Source organism: Megalops cyprinoides, chromosome 1 (genome assembly GCF_013368585.1).
Source record: "Megalops cyprinoides isolate fMegCyp1 chromosome 1, fMegCyp1.pri, whole genome shotgun sequence".
Taxonomy (NCBI): domain Eukaryota; kingdom Metazoa; phylum Chordata; class Actinopteri; order Elopiformes; family Megalopidae; genus Megalops; species Megalops cyprinoides.
Genome location: NC_050583.1, coordinates 59628023 through 59649848, shown reverse-complemented (window position 1 = coordinate 59649848; position 21826 = coordinate 59628023). Strand labels below are relative to the sequence as shown.

Genomic DNA, 21826 nt, shown 5'->3' with positions numbered 1-21826 from the left:
AAATCTATAATCTGTGAATAAGAATAAAGTGAGTATCAATCCAACAAATGATTGATAAATGAGATCCCTGAGATTTTTTCATCATTAATTGTGAATTAGAATACACTACAGAGAAGGGCGGCCCCACCATTCCTCCATACAAATGCAATACAGCACAAAGAAATGTTTTTCCACAAATAAAACCTTAATTACGTAATTGATCCGCATGGTGAAAATCGCCTAAATAATTAAAGATCGCTTGAAATGCGGCCTTTCAGAAGGAGGAACCTCAAGTTCCCATGGTTGTGCACCCCTCCACGCATTCACTGTTATAGACCATACCCAGTCCAACATAAGGGACAAGCTTCATTTCAAACATGTGAAGACCTGCCCAGGTTCATAAAGGATAAATTGCAAAATTTAAGAGAGAATGGTAAATAAGACATTGATGCATTGTTCATTTTGTTGCATAATACATGTGACAAGAATTATGAATAATTCAAAATGTACAGTGTTTCTTAACCGTGTCAGGTCAGAGTAGTATCCACGTTGAAGGGTTCACACATTGCACTACATGAGAGGATTTCATTGACATCCTGCTCTTCTAGTTGAATTGGGAAGCACTGGGGGGTTTTGACTGAAGGAGTCATTTTTATGACATCTGAAGTAATATCAGTGCAAGGAGGATCATTTGGAAATGCTATTAGAACCACATGTATGTACAGTTCTTGGCGTTAGTGGATTGATTTTATTGTAGATACTTTTAATGCTTTTAATGTCAGATGCTTTTAATGCCAATCGGGTTTGAAACCACCACCACTCCCCACCGCACACGCACACACACAAGACACTTCTGTAAATTATGAACGCATGGAATATGTTTTAACACGTCATACGTCATATGTTTTGATCAATCAATGCCTGTCATAGCACTGTCCATTAACACTTGATGTTATATTTCCAGCTTGATCAAAACAATGCGGCAAGTGCAACTGTATGTAAAAGTGGAAGATATTGGCTAAGCAGTTGATGACTGTTGTATCGTTTGTAATTGTATGCAAATTAAAATAATTATAAATCTCATCCATAATATTTCATAACCACTTGCACGTGAGATTAATTTTTCTTTAACCATGACAATGTTCACACGAAAACATTTAGGATGAATATTCATTTTTCCTTCGTCACAACAGCTTCTGATCTTCTCAGATCGCCTATCAGCAATATATTCATTATAAGATTAATGAAACGATGAATAAATGTTTTGTGTGGTTGTCATAATGTGTGTGTTTAATTAGTATCGACCGTTCTTACATTGTTCTGAAAGTCAGTTTTACATGAACACATGACAGTTATTGGGTCAAGAATTATCAAAAGGCCATAGCTCTATTACAAAAAAAATACTGTGATGAAATAATTTCTTTTTTGAATTTTGAATATCATGACGGTCCTTTAAACGGTTGAAAATGGAGACACTACAATTCAAAATGAACAACTTACAACGTTGTTGTGTTTTTTGTGTTATTATTATTATGTGTACCTAAAGATGTTAGTTGTTCCTAAAGAATAATTTCTTAATAAAAAGATTAAAATGGCCTAAATTATTAATACAGTTGTTTATTAACTCACAATTGTGAGGGATACAACATTCGGTACCAGCATTTTCCCTGAAAATTTGAATCACCTGTTTCAGCTCCAGCGCTGAATTTCAGGGGGGAATCAGTTTCATTAGTCTTGTGTGATGTCGTAGTACTCCAGCACGAGAGATCTGTAAATTTTGGTCTGACCAGAAACCCACACTTATTCATTTGTTAAACAGAAGAAAATTGTGTCACTCATACTCCGTGATTCCTGTTTCCTAATAGGACAGTAGCTGAGAAGACTCTTGATTTATCACATTAACAAATAATCTACTTTTGTTAAAGGGAAGCTTCTCATTTTATATTATATGAATTTGCCGACCAAGCGATTGCATGTGACTTCAGCCGTATAATTTCTGCTATCTGTAGCTTTATTCCTAAACATTCAGACTTATTTTGTGCGATGTAGTAACCTATAGCCTCATTTCTTCCGCAGAAAGAATTTCCAAGAAATTCAGTCTTGCTGGCACAGTCTTACTGCATTTATCCTGAGAAGCATTCCACACAAGTCCTTTTCTAAACAAAAAACAGAGTCGAAACGGTTAACATTGTTTCATGTGATGTCTGTGAGCAATGTTGCCCTTCCAGCTATACACCAGACTATTAATTTTTGAGGACAATTGGTTAAGTGGAGCTAACTGTTGCCTTTTCTGCCCGAGGTAGCTTCCTTTTTGATCCTGCCGCGTCTGGCGCCTTCCAAAACATAACTCGTCTGCCTTATTAAATGGTTTGACTTAGAGTGAAAAATTGCCTGTTGCTTTTCAATCCGAAGTTTTGTAGCCCTGAAGGGCCAAGACAAGCTCTAAATTACTGTAACGTCGTAATATTAGCAATCATACCTAATCCGTTTCTAACTTGCTGTTTTATGCGAACGAATACTTTATTGACATGGTACATTTTCATGTAGACATATATGTATGTGCCCAGAAACGTGTTTTATGTGATAAATTAAGTAAATTCATGTTATATATATATATATATATATATATATATATATATATATATATATATATATATATATGTATATTTCATAAATATATACCAGCGTTTTTAGAATATTATATAATACCATTCTATGCTTGGTCATTTGTTTAATTTGATTGGCAACAAATGAGAAATAATGTATGCACAGATTTTGTTTTCTTTCTCCAATGTGTAAAGGCCAAAGGGTTAGCTGTCTCCCTGTATGGTTTCAATAAGTGTTCTACTAATGAGTAAAGAGAGTCTTTCTAGAAGCTGCCCCACTGGTTAATTGCACTAAAATTGCTCTGGTGGCTCGGTGCACCAAGGAGACCAGAGCCCGTGAGCTATCAATAAACCTTCTCAGCAAGACATCTATGATTAACTACTCATTTCTTTCAAAATCCTTCTTGATGTCTTTTAGAGGCGAGTTGACCAATCAAAGTGAAAGATAGCAATATCACGTGGTCAAGTTAACAAGCTGATTGGAAGGCGGTGAGATGAGAGAAAACTTGCGGCGCTTTTATAGCCGAAAGCGAATACTTGAAGTAGTGAGCTTATGACAGTGAGCGCTGTGATCCTCTGAGCTATATTACGCTTGGACGCGGTTCTGGACTGTCAAGCTATTTATTCAGTGTTGCATGGCCCCATTCTCTGGTATCATGAATCCTGTCCACGGGTCTCTCTCCCAAGATTTAAAACTAAACGAAAAGGAAGATTCGGAGAGGGACGGAATTCAGTCAAAGGATAAGACCACTGCAAAAGGATTTAAATGCAAGACTTTCAGTCTCCCTTTTAGTGTCGAATCACTCATTTCAAATAGATCGCCGTGTCGGACTCAGTATTCTTCCTCTGAGCTAGGTGTGGTTCCACCAAAAGCTGCTGCTGAACAGCCAAGGCAACTTTCGCCAAGGACAATTTACGCAGAGAGTAATATTTCCGCGGAAAGCATTCCAAATTTGTCTGACTCCCCGAAAAACGAGGGTGAAGATTTAAATGACAACGATCAGAGCACTTGGTTTCAGACAGCATCATACTCCACTCCAACAAGTAAGTCCATTTTGTTTTTAGCCTTATCTATGAAGTTACTTTTAAATAATTGCTCTCTCTAAGTAGTATATTTACTGTATACCAGTACTGCTTCAATTGACAAAATTGACTAAAATCGTAATCGTCAGTGTATTATTAGTTATATTTTGTTGTTGATGATAATGAAGATGACGATGAAGGTGAGGAATCGTTGAAATGAGTGATTATGTCTATCCAATTGTGCTGACAAATGACAAAGTGATCACGTTTTTGGGATGGGCATATCCGAGACGTAATTACATTTTTAACAGCTTTCCCTATAAGACCATAAATTAAGGGACAGCTAAATTAAAGTCCAAATGAGGTGGATTTTAGTTTTCAGTAACGCATTTAAATTGGTACTGCTTTTCCTCGTAAATTACCCAGAATCAATGACTTCATACAATCTGAAAAAAGGAAAAAGATTGTAAACGAAAGAACGCATTTATTCATTAGGCTATTTATAATTAACTGGAGTAAGACACTGATTTGAATAAGATAACTCGCGGGTAGATTTTAACTGCATTGTGTTAAATCATGGATGGCCTGCCAAAAACGTGGAACCCTAACTCCAGATTTTGACGCATGTGTTGCTTATTTCTTCATTTTGACTTTGGAAATTGGTTTTGCTAATCACAACTGACCCAACCATCCAAGACAGGTCACTTAAGTTTGTTGCGCACACTTTTTAGAATAACTAAAAGCTGTAATCGAGGCTCCGCGATTATTTTTAACCAAGAGATTGTTGGATATCAAATTAATGCACTTTTTTGTAATTTAACAGGAAACTCCACTCCATCTCCTTGCCCTCTTCGGAAACACAAGAACAACAGAAAACCTCGAACACCTTTCACCACTTCGCAGCTGCTTGCCCTGGAGAGAAAGTTTCGTCAGAAACAGTACTTATCTATTGCAGAGAGGGCTGAATTTTCCAATTCACTAAATCTCACGGAGACACAGGTCAAAATCTGGTTCCAGAACAGAAGGGCGAAAGCTAAAAGACTTCAAGAAGCCGAATTGGAAAAATTCAAACTTGCAACAAAACCGCTCCTACCTGCTTTTGCGTTTCCATTCCCACTGGGAGCACATGTGGGAACTCCCTCCTTGTACGGACCTTCGAACGCCTTCCCAAGGCCTACCTTACCGGTGCCTGGACTTTTCAGTGGACCTGTAACCTATGGGATGTATTATTTGTCATAAGTAGATGAAGCCTGATACAAATAAATATATTTTAGAGCAATTTGAATGTTCTCAGTTCAGTCTACTCATCACAACACTGATGAATCTATGATCCCACATTAGAGAGCAATCTATGAATATTTTTTTCTGCAAAATATCTTTAACAACCAGTTGAATGAAATGTGTTACAGATGTTTGAATGTTATTTTGCAGTTGTATTATGGTTAATAGTGCTTGAAAACAATAGAATACCTTCTGTTCTGATAGGGCAAATGTGTTTCCCACATTCTTATCTTACTCCTCATACATTTTTTCTGCTGCCAGCTTCAGTCCCATAATTTCAGAGAGCGCCTAATGTGGGCATTTTTCTGTGTTGATATTTGCTTTTTTATGTAGACTGTTTCATATCTAATTTTCACACAACAATTGTCTATGGGACAAAAAAACTCATGTTTTGAATCTGTGCCTTCAAAAACCAAATATTTGTAAGCTCTGAGCAAAGATTCTAGCACAATTCTTTCTAAAACACTAAACATTTGAACATTATTTTTGTGAGATGAAGCCCTCATTGGTTTAATATGTTTCAATGTTTTATACAACTTATCTCTTCTGTCAAAAATATAGAAGGACACTATTTTGCTATTTCCTAAAATTTGAAAGTCCCATTGTTTGTATCCAAACAATTTTAATGTCAAAGCCTGGATGTCCTTTGCTCATGTGTGGGAGTATTTTGTGTATTTTCAAAGCTTTGAGGTGTTATTTACAAAGAAACTGTACACTTTAAAAGATTCGATGGTTTATGCATGTTCTTTTGGGGTTCCATCAATGGACATATTTTCATTATTAAACTGAACTCTGGAGAAGAAAGTACTGTAAGTGCAAATGTTCAGTCTTTATGGATGGTTAATGCTGGTTTTGTATTCTTTGTGTAAAATATATTGTTTTATTGTAAATAGAAAATGTAGACTGCCACTGATTATTTCTGCAATTGGATTAAAATAAACAGGATTATTGATATTTATATAAAATATTTGTGTTTATATCTGTACTGTGTACATGTATATATGTTAATTGTACAGATAAGTTAGAAACCAGCCTTGTGTACAAGCTATTCAATAAAATCTTTTCATTTTCATTAAAATTGTTGGAGTTCCTCAAAATTTCTAAAACTTAATTGAAAAAGTATTCCCTAACGTTGTAGAAAAAAACGATATTTAGGCTTAAACACTATGTTTGTGAAAAAGTACTCCACTGTACAAAACCATGCCTTCAGCTCAGTAGAATTGTTCAGGCTGAACTGTTTACACCGTGGTCACTTAACTACGGGACAAGACGATGAAAACATAATCCAACTCACCAGCTGGCTATTGAAACCCCGTATTCAGCAACCACATTCAGGGTTGTCCTAGAAAAATACAAATCTCACGTTTATAGTATTTACCATTGCGAGCCACAAGACGATACCTTTTCCGTTTGCCTTTTTTGTACCACAACCTACATTTTGCCTGATAGGAAACATAAACAAAGTAATTGGATTTCTTAATAAATATGGGAAATTATTGAAGAATAGTAATTTCATTCATTAAATTACTCACGTTCTTCAGATTACCTGACTTGCAGTGAAACGTGAAACACACGTGGTATTACGAACAGAACTAATTTTAATTTTTTTCCAGCAATATTTTCTGTTTGACTTTAACACTGCAACACGTGTATTACTACCATTAATTATATATTCGTATTTGTGTTTTGTACTACTAGCAACGAGAACAGCAATAATGATGATAATAATAATAATAATAATAATAACACAATTCTTAATCTATTGCTCTGGTAAGCAAAATTTGACAAGGACCTGTTAATAGCAGTAATAGCAGTATCACTGTTATACATAATTAACAATTATCATTATCATTTTTTCGGGTATTATATGCGTGTTTGCCATTACAGGAAATTACTCTGTAGAAAATTACTCTACGGCTCTACTGCCAATAATGTTTCAGTGCCACCCTCCGGTTATATGATGAACTACAACACAAGAATACACACAAAAGGCCTGGAGAAATTGTTCATTGTGCAAACAAATACGCCACCACACTCGTATCGTATCTACAAAGTTTTTTTTATAGAGCGCACATAAACATATTCCAGATAATCAATATAAACATGAGAAATACGTATATTAAGGACAATTACACATAATGTAATTGTACGTCTAATGTAAAGCAATTTATTTATTTATTTAGCCAGGAAGGGTCAACTGAGAACCAGTTTTCTTTTGCAATGACGACCTACACATTAATCAAGGGGATTATTAGATCGCTACATTAAAAGAGCCTGATTCAACTATTCAGCTACATTCAACTACAACCATCTACTGAAACCCGTCTGAAATAATAATACATGAGTAATGTTTGCAAAGAACAAGGTTATTTTTCGTTTCTTTTTTCAATGTCACTGCAGCTCTGTGGGCAACTTTTGCCACTCTGCCTGTGTGATTTGATCATTCATTGATCTCGCTTATTGTACAACAATAACTGTTTTTCTACTGCACTTCATACCGCATAATAGCAATAACCTTACCCTTGTTTATTCTTGTAGCTTCTCCATCTCACTATTCTCATTTATTTATTATATGACAGCTACAGAAGTACTGCACACCGCATAATTGCACAAACATCTTTCTATTTGTTGTATTTTATACCTCTATTTATTTTATTCAATTTATTCTTTTGTTGTTTTTGATGTGTGCCGGACGGTGCAGTTGTGACACTCAAATTTCCTTCGGGATTAATAAAGTATTTCTTATTCTTATTATTCTTATTCTTATGATACATTCAGACTTCCTTATCCACACCACTCAGGCCTGCACAGAAAAGCACAGTCAAGTGCAGTCTGCTTCAATCAAACCCACACAGACACACTGATGCAAAGAATTTTGAGTCCTATCCTCCTTTATCTGAGGTTACTCAGACATTTGTTTCAAATTATGCATTTTTTTCAGGATGGGAATATGAGAGCTGAGGTCTGTGGTACACTGCCAAGAATTTTAACTTTGGCAATATTACGATAGTGGTTCCACGTAAACTTCGCTTCACTGACCATTTAGTCTTCGGATGATTTTGGTAAAATCCCCAAAATAGAGCTGTGTGTTTTTATTCTTCAGACTGGAATCAAATAAATTTTACTTAAATTTTACTTTATTTACGTTTTAAACAGGAGGAATTCATTAACAGTAACCAACAAACTATATGCTTCTTGTTTTACCATTTGTTCGTGACTAAAATAAAATGTCTGGTAGTTTTATTTCGATATGTGCCGGTTTTGATTTAAAACCACATCCTTCAACCATATATTTATAATTTAAATTTAAATATTTGTATGTACTAATTTAAAAAAATGAGAAAAAAAAAGTTCGTAACTGCATCCAGCAAACAAAAAAGGCTGTATCAAGTTCTACCACTAGATGTCGAGATACGGCAAGAATTCAAGCTCCTATCCTAGTAGTGTTCTTAAAAATAAATAAGTAAATAAAGAAATAAATAAAAACACATATGGTCAAATACATAAGCTTCTTTACGTCATAAATGTTCATCATATAGGCTGCAGTATACATATAGGTTTGTATATTTCCGGGTACCACTGACACGCATAAATTTGCTAATGGGACCATTCAGAAAAGAACATGGTTTAAACTTTGGATTCGGCAAGAACTGAAATCAGGAATCATGCCACTACAGAATCTGAAGTCATGTAGATTTACACATTCAAATGATTACCAGTAAGCTCAACAAAATAAATCCATGTGATGATAAATCTACAGCGGACAATTAAGGGTACGCACAACATACATCGGAAGGTTTTTTTTTTTCAGTCGTTCCCAATTTTATGATATTATTGAATATATGAATATTATTGATTTGAAATTTATTAGCCGGCTACCTGCCTTGTGTGTGTTCATTAAAATCAACCTCGTCGAACGCATAACTTCCACAAGACGTTATAGCCTATTCCGGGCAAATTTCGCAAGACGCGGAACCTTTGTCCTTGGCTCAGAGTTTCCGTATGAGGACGGAATTTTAATATTGGCGGACCAAAAGGGTTTTGTTTGGGGTTCGCGCTGGAAATAGGAGTGGGCGGTAAGATACATGGACGCCGTGCTCTAGGGGAATGTTTAGAGGCAGTGTGAGAATACAAGCAGCGGAGAGTCTTCAGTCTTTCGCCAGCGGGTTAATACATCCCGTACATTAGATGATTAAAAGTTGAGTAGCGTTTACTGTTTGTTAGCTACCAGTGTGATGGCTAGCTGTGCTAACTGGGTCAAGACATGCCTAACGTCTCATTTCAAATATTAGCGATCGCCCTTTCCTTTTGCATAGCTCGAGCGAAGCATTTTTCTCTTTAATATTCTTATTGGTTTTTCGTCACCTCTGCACAGAGAGAAGCCATGAGCGAATTCCGGATACATCATGATGTCAATGAATTGCTCAGTTTGCTCCATGTTCGAGGAGGCGATGGAGCTGAAGTCTATATTGATTTACTGCAGAAGAACAGGACCCCTTACGTTACTACGACCGTGTCTGCACACAGTGCAAAGGTGAATTATGAATATAGCCAGACTACATTTTTTTTGACAATGTTATAACACAACGTCTATTGAATGGGCATTGTTTAATAATGTATTTTCAGTGTTCTACTCTTTTTAGCTAGTTAAACCGACATGTGGGGGTATTCAAGCTAAATTAGGCCATTACCTTTGCTTTTAATGTCCCATGGATATAGAGTCATTCAACTCTTAATTCTTAAAAGGTAAAAATCGCAGAGTATTCCAAAACACCAGAGGACTTCCTTCGGAAATACGATGAGCTGAAGTCAAAGAATGTGCGCAACCTTGACCCGCTGGTCTATCTGTTGTCAAAGCTCACCGAGGACAAAGAGGTGACTTCTTTACATTATTGCTACAGAGCACGCATTGTTACAGATTGACGTTTGTGTTTACATGTGCATATATATATATATATATATATATATATATATATATATATATATATATATATTCAGCTAAATTGTATGTTTTACAACTATGTGTTAGCTGTCATGTTCTAGTGCTCCTCATACACTAATGTCTTGATGTTTTTTTTTTTCCCTAGACTCTCCTATGTCTGCAACAGAATGCAAAGGAAAGGTCCGAAATGTCAGCAAATGCTACATCTACTAGCAGTACAAACTTTACTATTCCCCCAACCAGTACCAAGATGTCAATGCAGGAGTTGGAAGAACTGCGGAAGAAACTTGGCAATGTCACAGCCAGCTCCAGTGTGCAGCAGGTGTTCTTCAGTCCAGTACTTAACCACATCTCCATCGTCTCCCGTTTATGGCACTACTAAGATTCTCTGTTGTGCTTGACTTAGTTCATTCTTTTTAGTTCGATGTTGACCAGAGCTAATGTAGATCTGAAATATGTGTGATATTTGAATGTTAACGCTTGTCTTACACGTCCTCAATTTCTCTTGCAGTCTGCTGAAGTCACACGAAAGATGTTGAGGGACAGACATAATAAAAAGAACCCCATGCAGCCAAACCCTGTGTTTCCAAACTGGGTGTATGAGAGGCCTGCGCTAATTGGCGATTTCATCACGGGCACCTCTGCAGTTGTAGATCCCACTGTGGCTATCGGTACGTGCTCCCACCCACTGTATCAGTATGGTCAGGCAGTAAGCCAATCAATTTCATACAATGTGTGGCTTATTCACTGGAGAGGTGAATCAAACTGTCTTTGATTGCGCCCTTCTATTTCTATCCTAAACACTACTGCTTATTTGTAGGTACCATGCCATTAGCTGCCCAGGAACAAGCATTAGTTGAAGACTTGTTGTACGTGCTGATTGGGGTGGATGGGAGAGACATCACAGCTCAGCCTGTGCTGGGCAGACAGAGTCGCTCCTTTATTGTTGATCCTACTCTGGACATGTCAATCAAAGAGCTGGTGCATAGGATATTACCAGTCGCAGCCAGTTACTCCACAATAACCCGGTAAGTGTGTTTATATTTAACAGGTTTATGCATGCCTGTGGATTCTTAATTGATGGTGTTTATAGAGGTCTATGAATTGGAATGTCCTCTCCTGGAGGACCGCTGTGTCATTGTATTTTATTTTCTCTCTTCCATGACTGATTAATTAGTCATATCACTTGAATCACAACATCACTTAATCTCACCTGGCATTGCAAGTGTCAGTCAGTGTCAGGGGTGTCAGTGTCAAGTAATCCTAACACATGCAGAACTGTGGTCTTTGAGAACTGGAATTTTCCATTCCTGGATGAAGATATTATTGGTGATCAGATTGATTATTAGACTAATTACTTTTTCGGTTGCAAAATCAACCACCGCTTGATGCATTCCTTTTATTCCTAAATTCTGTAATCAAGTTGTCACCCAAATACAATATACTTATTGTACAGCCTGGAGCCACATGTAGTTAGTACGCTGAATAACTTTCAGAACTTATTCTATATGATAACATGATAAGTAGCTTGTGGTAATCATTGCACGTTTGTTTCACTTCTAGCTTTACAGAGGAGAAGTCATCCTTTGAATATGGCCAGGTTAACCACGCTCTGACAGCTGCGATGAGGACGCTGATGAAGGAGTACCTGATCCTAATTACCCAGTTGGAGCATCTGCACAGGCAGGGCACACTCTCCCTCCAGAAACTGTGGTTCTACATTCAACCAACTATGAGAACAATGGAGATTCTGGCTTCCATTGGTAAGATCACTGACCATAAACTTGCGTGGTTGGAAGCGGTCGACCGGAGTTCTTTATTATGCATAGAATAGAGAGGTGGCTGTGGAAGAATGGGTTTGTTTTTGAAGATGTCTTGATGAGTAAGAATGTTTTGATGAGTAAAAGGGTGCTGATTAATTGCAATTTCAAAAGGTTTTATAGAAACGTGCTCTGATACTTATTTACATGCAATGCTTTCTATGCCTTTGCTTACTTATTTTTTAGCTACCTCAGTTGACAAAGGTGACTGCATGGGTGGATCCACGCTGAGCCTCCTTCATGATCGTACCTTCAACTACACAGGAGACAGTCAGGCCCAAGAGCTCTGCCTGTATCTCACTAAAGCTGCAAGTGTCCCTTACTTTGAAATACTGGAGAAGTGGATATATAGAGGCATCATCAAAGATCCTTACAGGTAGTGTTATCAAGAGTAACCAGCTGTAGCTGCTTGAGTGCACTTGAATTTTTTACATTACATTATTGGAATGTAGTAAGTCACCCAGAGCGACTTATATCAGTTACAATGTTATCCTTTTATATAGCAGGATATTTACTATAGTAATGCTAATATGAAGTTCTCAATGCCCCCATAAACACATAACAAACTTGTCATTGACCTCATTTATGTTGTAAAAACTAGACCTTCACTAGATCCTGTAGTGCCACCTTCCTTATAGGTTAAGTACCTTGCCCAAGGGTACAACAGCAGTGCCCTAGTGGGGCATTGAACCGGCAACCTTTTGGTCACAAGCGCTGCTCCTTAACCACTGTGCTACACTGCCACCCCAGTTTTGTTAGACTGTGAAACTACATAGGCTCCAGGAAGGTGACACTACAGGATCTAGTGAAGGTCTAGTTTTTACAACTACACTACACTGCCAAGGTTGTGTCCAACGAATCAAGTAATCAAGTAAAAGATATCCTCAAAATGTCACGTAAAATATAAATGTTGTTTAAGTGGGGAAGCATATCAGGTTTTATTCGCCCGTTCCTGACAGCACTGTTTTATTTAATTTTGCGTTGATAGTGAATTCATGGTAGAAGAGCACGAGCTGCAGAAAGAGAAGATTCAGGAAGACTACAATGACAAATACTGGGATCAGCGCTACACCATCGTACAGCATAGAATCCCCTCTTTTCTCCAAAAAATGGCAGACAAAATATTAAGCACAGGTGAGAATGAGTTTTTACTTTTTTGCACATGGGTGAGATTAACTGTTCTGTAATTCTTAACTAAACATCTTAAATATAGACCTACTCTTTCATTGAAACGAAAAAAGTGTTTTAGCGTAATATTGTTTTCATCGATACATGAGATGCCATTTGAAGTCATTAGATGAATGCTAAAAATTTAATAGCTGTTATTTCTAGAGTACAGCGTATGCATTGAAAGCAACCTATACTGGGAAAGATGTCACCCAACTGACGATATGTCATTTTAAAAATAAAAACTGGGCAACATTAATAAAATTGTGATGTAAAAATGTCTTGCTAGATAGGTACTGAAGAGAGCTACAGAAAACCATGAACCAACTTCTGTTCAGACTATTCCAAGTTATTCAACAAGATAAAGTTGTTCACTGTTACAGTGTGCGTCTCTCCAAGTAATTGGGTGATGTAATGCTAATGTAACAGTCATGCCAATCAAGCAAATCAGGAACAGTCTTGAATGTTAAAATGAAGAAACTTAGGCCATGACCACACCTACACAGGTATTTTTAAAAACGGGGGTTTCCTCCTTCATTCTTAAAAATATCTCTGTCCACACGAGCACCGTTTTAAAAAAAATCTCCGTCCCCATGTAAACGCAAAAACACGCTGTCAAGCGCATACCAAACCAGCAGGCGGCAATATAACCCTAACCGTAAAGCCATGTTGGCCAATCAGAAGCCTAAAAAAAAGTTATTAACGGTTCTGGTAGGCTAACAACAATGGCGCATCGAGGAAGGGGGGAATCGTATGTGTGGATGTATGTAACTGTGCATGTATGTGTAAACATGTAAGAAGTCCTGTCAGAAAGGTTAAAACCAAAAGGATTTTGGCTACGTCTGCCATTGCACAAAATCATGTATACAAAAAGATAACAGCGCACACTCTGACGTTACAAACCAAAAAGTCCTTTTCCCTGTCTACACGTCAACACTGAAAATGGAGTTTCTGAAAATCTTCACCCTGGAAGGCGTTTTGCAAAAGCTCTGTTTTCAGTGACCTAAAACGTGGATGAAAGGCCAAAACACATAGAAAAAGCTACGTTTTTAAAATTACCCATGTACGTGGGGACAGGGCCTTAATCGATATCCAAAGTGTGTTTTCCCCCATCCACGTGGAAAATTGTAAAGCGTTAACAGAGAGGTACCATGGAAAATTATAAAGAACTAACAGAGAGGTACATTTTAATCATTCTCAGCATAGTGATTTCCACTGGCTTTTTATATCCTTGTTTTTTTTTCCACTTGTGTAATCACTTTGGCGGTATTTAATACTGCTTATGTATAGTTTTCTCCTCTGTTTCTCTCCTGGCTTCTCAGGGAAGTATCTGAATGTGGTGAGAGAGTGTGGGCGAGATGTGACATGCCCTGACGCCAAAGAGGTCCTGTACACGCTGAAGGAGAGGGCATATGTGGAGCAGATTGAAAAAGCTTATAATTATGCCAGTAAAGTTCTTCTTGATTTCCTGATGGAAGAGAAGGAGTTAGTGACACGTCTGAGGTAAACATTGAAGCGTTCTCATTGTTTCCATGCAAGGTCAAGCTGTTCAACAGTGATGTGAAATGGCTTTCGTAATGTTGCTTACAAAATGTTAAGGTTCCACAAGAGATGCATGATTGAACCTTGCATCTGTTTGCAGATCAATCAAACACTACTTCTTAATGGACAAGGGAGACTTCTTTGTCCATTTTATGGACCTCACCGAGGAGGAGCTGAAAAAGCCAGTGGATGACATCATCCCACCCAGACTGGAGGCCTTACTGGAGCTCGCTCTGAGGATGAGTACTGCAAACACAGACCCGTTTAAAGATGACTTAAAGGTACACTGTGTGTGTGTGTGTGTGTGTGTGTGTGTGTGTGTGTCAGTGTCAGTGTCAGTGTCAAACCTTGACCTACCTTCCTAGTGGAAAAAAAATTTAAAACGGGATTTTTTTTTCCCCACTATAACTCGGCAGCCTAAAATAAAATCTAACCCACAGTTTCAACAGTACATCATCAAGTGTGGTCTTGAGTGTGTTGCATCTTATTTCCTTCAACCACAAAACTGAGATAAGTTTATCAGTCAATCAAGTGGTGGCCCCCAAATGGAGAAGACTCATGTGATGAGCACAGCTTTTCTGTCTTGTTGTCTACCAACAGTATGACTGGTTTAACTTAAGCAGAATACAGTAGAGCAGAATCTTAGGCACAGGTGATGCTTCCTGACTGGAAAACTAGCTTTGGTTACAAAAGACCTGGTGTAGCTAATCTGAAGGCAGAAGATATTTCTGAAACAATATTTCAGTAGTTTGATTTCTGTCCCTGGACTGTGCAAATAGGACTACTATTATACTTGTAATGCTCTTGGCTTTGTGTGTTCACATCCCATAATATTTATGTTTAATTCAACCCATTTAATTTGGAGGGCGTGGAAGGTCTGTGCTGTGTTGCTTCAGTCTCAAAACTACTGTGTCTGTACCTGGCTTCCAGATCGACTTGATGCCTCATGATGTCATCACTCAGCTGCTGCGGGTTCTGGCCATAGAGACCAAGCAGGAAAAGGCCATCATTAATGCAGATCCGACAGACGTCTCCCTGAGTGGGCTGGAAGCATTCTCCTTTGATTACATTGTCAAATGGCCGCTGTCACTCATTATCAATAGGTCAGTACACTTTGGGGATCTTTATTAGGGGTCCAAGCACCAAAGGTGCTGGAACCCTCTTGTTTTTACTTGGATTATTATTATTATTATTATTATTATTCTTCCACCGCTTTTCCAATTTTGCTCATAAAACCAAAACCGTGCATCAAAAAGTCACCAAAATCGGTAGGATGATAGAGGGTCATCTCCTGAACAGTTGTGAACAATGTGACCCATTTGACGAAAAGTCATGAAACTTGGTACACGGGTTCCCCTCATCACAAGGAACAGCTTTGCCTCTTGAACCTTTCAAGTCCACCATATTGGATTTTGAGCTAATTTGCATAATTATGATTTCAGCAAAAATGACATCTTCTCCTGAACGGTTGGGCCGATTTGCACGAAACTTGAAACACATCACCTTGAACCAAATTACAACTTAAATTGCGAAAAAGAAGATGCTACATCAAAAAAACATGGCCACCACAAGCCAATCAAGTTGCCTCATTTATTAATTAATATGCAAATTGCCCAGTATCATTCACCGTTGCATCAATCATTCTGAAATTTCTTTTTCACAATGACAAACCTCACTGAAATCACGTTCCAAATTTGAAAGCAATCCGTCAAAAAACATGGACTCTACAAGCACTTCAACACACCTATTTTTTACCCAATTTTTAAGGTATGAAAAATGTACTTAAAAATCTTCTTCTCATGAACCGTAACTTCAACTGATGCAAAATTTACCTTTGGGGTATGCCCTATCTAAATTGCGAAGGAATAGTTGCTACATCAAATAACACCAGAGCTACTTGCCAATCAATTTGCAAAGGTCTCAAAATCAATGTTGAAAAATTGTGTTCAAATGGGTATAAATTCTAGACAATTGCTTAAAACGCGTCAATACTTTGCATTCTTCTATAAGTCCAAAGGATGATTCTTCTATATGAAAATTTTGTACACTGATGACATGGTTTGGCTGCTACATTGAGTTTTATTTTACAAATTCAATTTGTCCTGGTCAAAACAAAACATTGGGAACTCCTGAGACTTAATAGGTATGTTTCTCCCTCTGTCAACAGTCATCCCAATGAGGGAGAATGCCATAGGTCACATTATTTTGTGACCATCCTGAATTATCTGTAAGACTGTTAAATGTCAACTTTTCTTGAAGTGTGGCCGATTGGCATGACTATAATGCATTCCCCGAGGCCTTCATAACTATTTTCGGACAGTTTTATTAACAATGAGCCAATAGTTTTATCTTTCATCAAATTCTTCTTAACAGTGGCCTGTGACAATCCTCATCACAGACTTTTACTACATGAAATTAAAGACCCCCAGGCAATTAGCTTATTTGTGCTTGGAGCCCAGAATTGCTGATTGCAGCAATATTAGTCATTTTGTTTTTTGTTTTTTTGCTTTTTATCCAACTTTTCCAGCACTGCAACTTCCATTTAATTACTCAGATCAGATTTTTATCTTATGTAGCCTCTTTAAAAATGGTCTTTTTTAAGATGCTGCTTAACGGAGCTCATTTCAGGAACACAATGCAAATTTGTGTCAGGTGGACAACGATAATGGGAATGGCAAAAATATGATCGTCTACCACTACCAAGTTTTTTTTTTGTTGTTAGATGGAATTTTCCATCCACGGTTTCCACAAGCCTGTTAGTATGAGTCACCGTTAGCTGAGTTACCTGACTGGTATTATTTAGTGGGTTTGAAAAAGCATGGCAGGATAAACTCCATACAGTAGAAAGGGAACCATTTTCAGTGTTATATATCACTGCCAATGGCATGGGAAATGCTGATCATTAGTCAGTTTATGCATGAAAATTAGTAGAATGCTACAGTGAGTAAACATCACATAAAATAAAACCATACAGACCAATGTAGACAGATAAATGTTTAAGTACATACATTTTAATCAGTTAAACATTACCCAAATATCATCTAAATTCGATTTCTTCCAACCACAGGAAAGCATTGACCCGATACCAGATGCTGTTCAGGCATATGTTTTACTGCAAGCACGTGGAGAGACTTCTCTGCAATGTGTGGATCAGCAACAAATCAGCCAAGCAGTACTCCCTGCATTCTGCCAAGTGGTGAGTATAAGGGACAATGAATACTACTTACCTATGTTACAGATACTTGCTCACTAATGCTACACAAAACACTCAATAAGGTCACAGGATGATCTTATTACATTTGGCATGCAGTGATACCACTCTGCAGCCCTCTCCTTCCTGGTGCTTGAAGTTCAGTGGGTCTGGGCTAAGTTAGTACTTAGATGGAAGGCCTGTTGTGAAAACTAAGTTTTTTGTGGGGATGGTGCTGGTGGGCGTGTGAGGGCCAGTCTTCCATCAAGACAAATCAGTGCCTCAGTAGTGTTAGGGGAATATCATGTTTCATACAAGAAACTAAACCAAGCTCTTTAGTGACTGTAGACATCAAAGACGATTCCTGCTGTAATAATCTGCCAATTAAATTGCCTACATAAATCCCAAATCCATGTCAAATCCCAGTCTGTGTCATATAATGATGGATGAGTAATCTGATTCAAAGTAGCTGCTGTTTCATTCATCACATTGGTGGTGGATGAGGAGAGTCAACCACCCTCACTGTAGAAGCATTCTGAAACTTGTTATATGTGAATAAAATCCATTTTTATTATTATTATTTTCTTTTTACAATCATATTTAGGTTTGCTGCTGCGTTCGCTTTGAGACAGCGCATGCTCAACTTTGTCCAGAACATCCAGTACTACATGATGTTTGAAGTCATGGAGCCAACGTGGCACATCATGGAAAATAACCTGAAATCTGTGAGCTTGACAGTTCTTATTTCTTTATCAAAGTTCTCGAGCATTTTTACATTTTGCAGTGATTGCACTGGCATTGATTGAAAAAACCTACAGTAGTAAACAACTCTCCTGATCGGTCCTCTTGCTGTGCTTCAGTGATGCCACCTTAGTTTTAAAGGGTGTTTTTACAGCAAGGTTTGATCAGGATTCGTCATACCTTCTCTCCCAGGCCTCAAACATCGACGACGTCCTGTGCCATCACACCAGCTTTCTGGACAACTGCCTGAAAGACTGCATGTTGACCAACCCGGAGCTCCTCAAGATCTTCTCCAAGCTGATGTCCGTCTGCGTCATGTTCACCAACTGCATGCAGGTCTGTGAACATGTCATGCAAAAAACCTCCCCTGATGCAGGGATCTAAGTAATGCTCCAGCTATCCGCTGCCATGCCGTCAGCAACCTTGTACATCAGTCGTTTTTCCTCATTGCTTGAATTTTTTTTACATCGGTTGTGAGATGTACCCCAGATGTAACCTGAACCCATTTTTAATCTGGGATTACAGCGGTTCACCCAAAGCATGAGGGTGGACAGTGAAATGAGTCGCCTCACCCTTGAGCATGGCACCATGGAGGGCCCTCCGACACAGAGCGAGCGCACGGACGAGGCGGAGAAGAAAAGGCTCACCTCCAAGGTGAAACGCCCCCTTTTTCCCTGGGGAAATTACGTTAAAAGTCCCTGTTTGAAAAATCATGGGGATACTGGGAGGGGCGCAAGGGCCCTTTTTCTGATTTGCGTTCTGTTGTTGTCTTTAGTATTTAGCGGAGCACGCTGACGCCCTTCAGGCCGACTCCGGCTTTGAAGGAACCATCAGCAAGTTTGACAGCAATTTCAGCACCCTCCTGCTGGACCTGTTGGACAAACTCAGCATGTACAGCACCAACGATTGCGAGCACAGCATGATCAACATCATTTACAGGTACGTATTAATTTACTTTGCAGAGGCCCTCGTTTCAAAATGTTTAAAAAGTGCAGTTAGCTCACAGCCAAAACCCCCTCTCAACTACCAGTGAACAGGGGTGGAAATTACAGGAAAGTCCCTTGCCAACCACAGGTGTGTCAAAAAGAGTTTTGAATTTTTACAGTTTATAATTTGAATAATTTGAATAATTATACCAGCAACAGTCTTGTACTTTAATTAACCACAGTTTATTGTCCATTTTGTGTAAAAATAAATAAATGAAGAAAAATAAACCACTGTCACGTGCTTGCTAGCATATCAGTTAAGACTGACAGACAGACTTTCGCTGAAAACTAAAGAGCAGCTTTAAGCAAACTTCAAATAAAAAGTTGACTTAAGAATGTATTATAGAGGTAAAAATGTGCATTGGTAGCTCTGCGCATTGTCAGAGAGCAGTGTAGAGACTCCACTGTCAAGGGGCAGAGAAAGGTCCTCTATTATCGGTTATGCATTTCCAGACTTAAGTTTGTGCCACTGTTTTTACTAGGAGTTTTTTGTTGTTAGGGTTGTTAGGGTTTCATCACAAGCAGGTGGGACTAGGTTCTTAGCACATGATCCTGTGTTGACAGTGTTAACATTATTATTGCCAGATGTCTGTAAACCTGCATTTTTTGCACTTCTTCACACTTCCACTTCTTCTTTGTGTTGCCTTTTTATGTGTATGCCTTCTAAAGTCAGTCCTTGAAGTCTCGCTAAAAAAAAAAAAAAGGGTCCATGTCCAACTTTTCCTGTTAATATTTCTAATAACCTGTTAAGAAACTGTAGTTTCATTTCTACAGAGAGAAAAATGTAAATCATAAGGAGGGCAGAATCATAAGAGCCTTTTCAAGTGGTACAATCTTTTGGTTGAGCACAAAAGTTGAAAAGGTGAAGACGTAGGTGTAGCATAGTAGTGACATTAATCCTACAAACCTAACATGCACAAGAAGTAGAGCATGAAGAAAATGTTAAGGTAGAAGTTGTAATGTTGCACCTAAGAGCAAGGATCGTGACTAACACAAGTAGAACGGCCCGAATTAAGTGGGTAGATTTTTGCTGGGTTAAGGATAAGGTTCATTAGCAGGTTTCCTTGTATAGAACCCTTGTAAAATCCAAGACTCTTGAATACACACCTGAAAAAGTTCATTTCTGACCTCACAAGTGCAACTAACCCTCTGTTTCAATCCTACAGATTGGATTTCAATGGATTCTACACAGAACGCTTAGAGCGGATGGCCATTGAGAGAAGCCAGAAGGCAGCTGCCTAGTTGTTATGTAAATGCAGACTAACGATGTGGTGTAGACAACTATAATTATTTATTTCACTTTGACCTATATCTGAGATAAAAACCATCCCTTACTTGCTCTCTGTCAAACCAGCTGGTAAAAGAAACTGTTGTAGCTGTGCTGTGCAAGTTGCTAGATGCCCCATTCCCTCAACGTTGAAATAAACATGAAAGTATCCCATTACATTTTTCTCTGCTGTCACAGATTTGTGTAAGGACTGTATTCTGTGGAACCAGCAGATATTCCAGTTAATTTTAATGTTGTCTAAACAAAATGCACTATTCTCAGTTGAGTTGTAATTGATATAAAACTAAATACTGACTTATAAAATGTAAAAAACTTAAGGATGTTGCTGTAATCTCCCATTTTCAGAATTGTTTTGAATATGTAATAAAGTCATTTCAGATGTTACCTTACCTTCAGATGTTATGTTTTCAGTATATGAAGTAAATGTGCGTTTGTCATGTCACAGGTTTTTCCTATGTCTCTGACACTGTGCATGTTAAATGAGATGAGCTACATCAAGAATGTACTTCACAGTGACAACGCTATGCAGACAAGTAACGTTGTTGCAGTTTATTGCATGGCACAAGATACAGAATGATAACATTTACACTGAACACAACAGCGTGGACCTCCATAAACAAAAAGACATTTGGATCTGCAGTGTCTGTATGTGGGACACTCACTATTTATCTACACAGAGAAAAACTGTCCACCTTCGAGCTGCACTGTCATTGTTTATGTAGTGACCGGTTTCATTAAAATTGATGTTTGATGCTCATCTTGTATAAACGGGAGGAATATAATTATATAGTATGGGTCATTTTTTAACTAAACTCCAAACACTTATTTATAAAGTTGTACTTGAAATTTGGTTATGGTAAAAAAAAAAAAAAAAAAAAAAACGTATGGTTTTTTGCTTGTACTCTGCCTCACTTGTAAGTCGCTTTGGATAAAAGAATCTGCCAAATGAATAAATGTAAATATGTTGTACAAGACTTATGTTTAAAAAAAAAAGTCATAGAGGATTTGTCACATGTAATTAAAAGCCATTTATTATATAACTAAAGAGACTGAAGTGTGCTCAATCAAGAAATTATTTGCCCAAAAATGCTAAGTAAATTGGATATAGTAGAATGACATCACATAGATAAATATATTAAGTTTATTAGGGCAAGGTGTTTAACTGCAACCATAGCATTAAATGAATTGCAGCAAAGATACAATTGCAGAAAAGAAACAGTTTATTGAAGTCACTGTAGAGGATGGGGTTGGGGTGGGCTAA

At 37.9% G+C, this 21826-nt stretch overlaps 2 protein-coding genes across 4 annotated transcripts; both read left to right on the top strand.

The window, feature by feature from the left end:
• The first annotated feature begins 3165 nt into the window (after nt 1–3165).
• LOC118790290 (homeobox protein MSH-C-like) lies at nt 3166–4936 on the top strand. The gene is made up of 2 exons (XM_036547197.1): nt 3166–3629; nt 4432–4936. The coding sequence occupies exons 1-2, from the start codon at nt 3221–3223 to the stop codon at nt 4845–4847; spliced, it is 825 nt and encodes a 274-aa protein (XP_036403090.1). The 5' UTR covers nt 3166–3220; the 3' UTR covers nt 4848–4936.
• Nucleotides 4937–8913: 3977 nt separating this feature from the next.
• tubgcp2 (tubulin, gamma complex associated protein 2) lies at nt 8914–20880 on the top strand. Of its 3 annotated transcripts, XM_036531822.1 has the most exons (18): nt 8914–8965; nt 9265–9423; nt 9636–9764; nt 9977–10153; nt 10343–10502; nt 10652–10859; nt 11395–11594; nt 11838–12027; nt 12640–12785; nt 14141–14321; nt 14461–14641; nt 15291–15463; nt 17428–17556; nt 18155–18275; nt 18484–18627; nt 18817–18945; nt 19067–19230; nt 20444–20880. In XM_036531822.1, the coding sequence occupies exons 2-18, from the start codon at nt 9274–9276 to the stop codon at nt 20517–20519; spliced, it is 2658 nt and encodes an 885-aa protein (XP_036387715.1). In that variant the 5' UTR covers nt 8914–8965; nt 9265–9273; the 3' UTR covers nt 20520–20880. The 3 variants fall into 3 exon arrangements, with proteins under 3 accessions (XP_036387715.1, XP_036387700.1, XP_036387707.1); XM_036531807.1 differs by lacking the exon at nt 20444–20880 and having other exon boundaries at nt 19067–19424; XM_036531814.1 differs by lacking the exons at nt 8914–8965; nt 20444–20880 and adding an exon at nt 8973–9087 and having other exon boundaries at nt 19067–19424.
• The last annotated feature ends 946 nt before the right edge of the window (nt 20881–21826 follow it).

Bases quoted from the DNA above. Each gene is read 5' to 3' on its own strand.
- LOC118790290 (XM_036547197.1), top strand. From the start codon at position 3,221: ATGGCCCCATTCTCTGGTATCATGAATCCTGTCCACGGGTCTCTCTCC. The intron at 3,630-4,431 runs GTAAGTCCATTT...GTAATTTAACAG, and splicing joins ATCATACTCCACTCCAACAA to GAAACTCCACTCCATCTCCT.
- tubgcp2 (XM_036531807.1), top strand. From the start codon at position 9,274: ATGAGCGAATTCCGGATACATCATGATGTCAATGAATTGCTCAGTTTG. The intron at 10,503-10,651 runs GTACGTGCTCCC...GCTTATTTGTAG, and splicing joins AGATCCCACTGTGGCTATCG to GTACCATGCCATTAGCTGCC. The intron at 12,786-14,140 runs GTGAGAATGAGT...CTGGCTTCTCAG, and splicing joins AGACAAAATATTAAGCACAG to GGAAGTATCTGAATGTGGTG.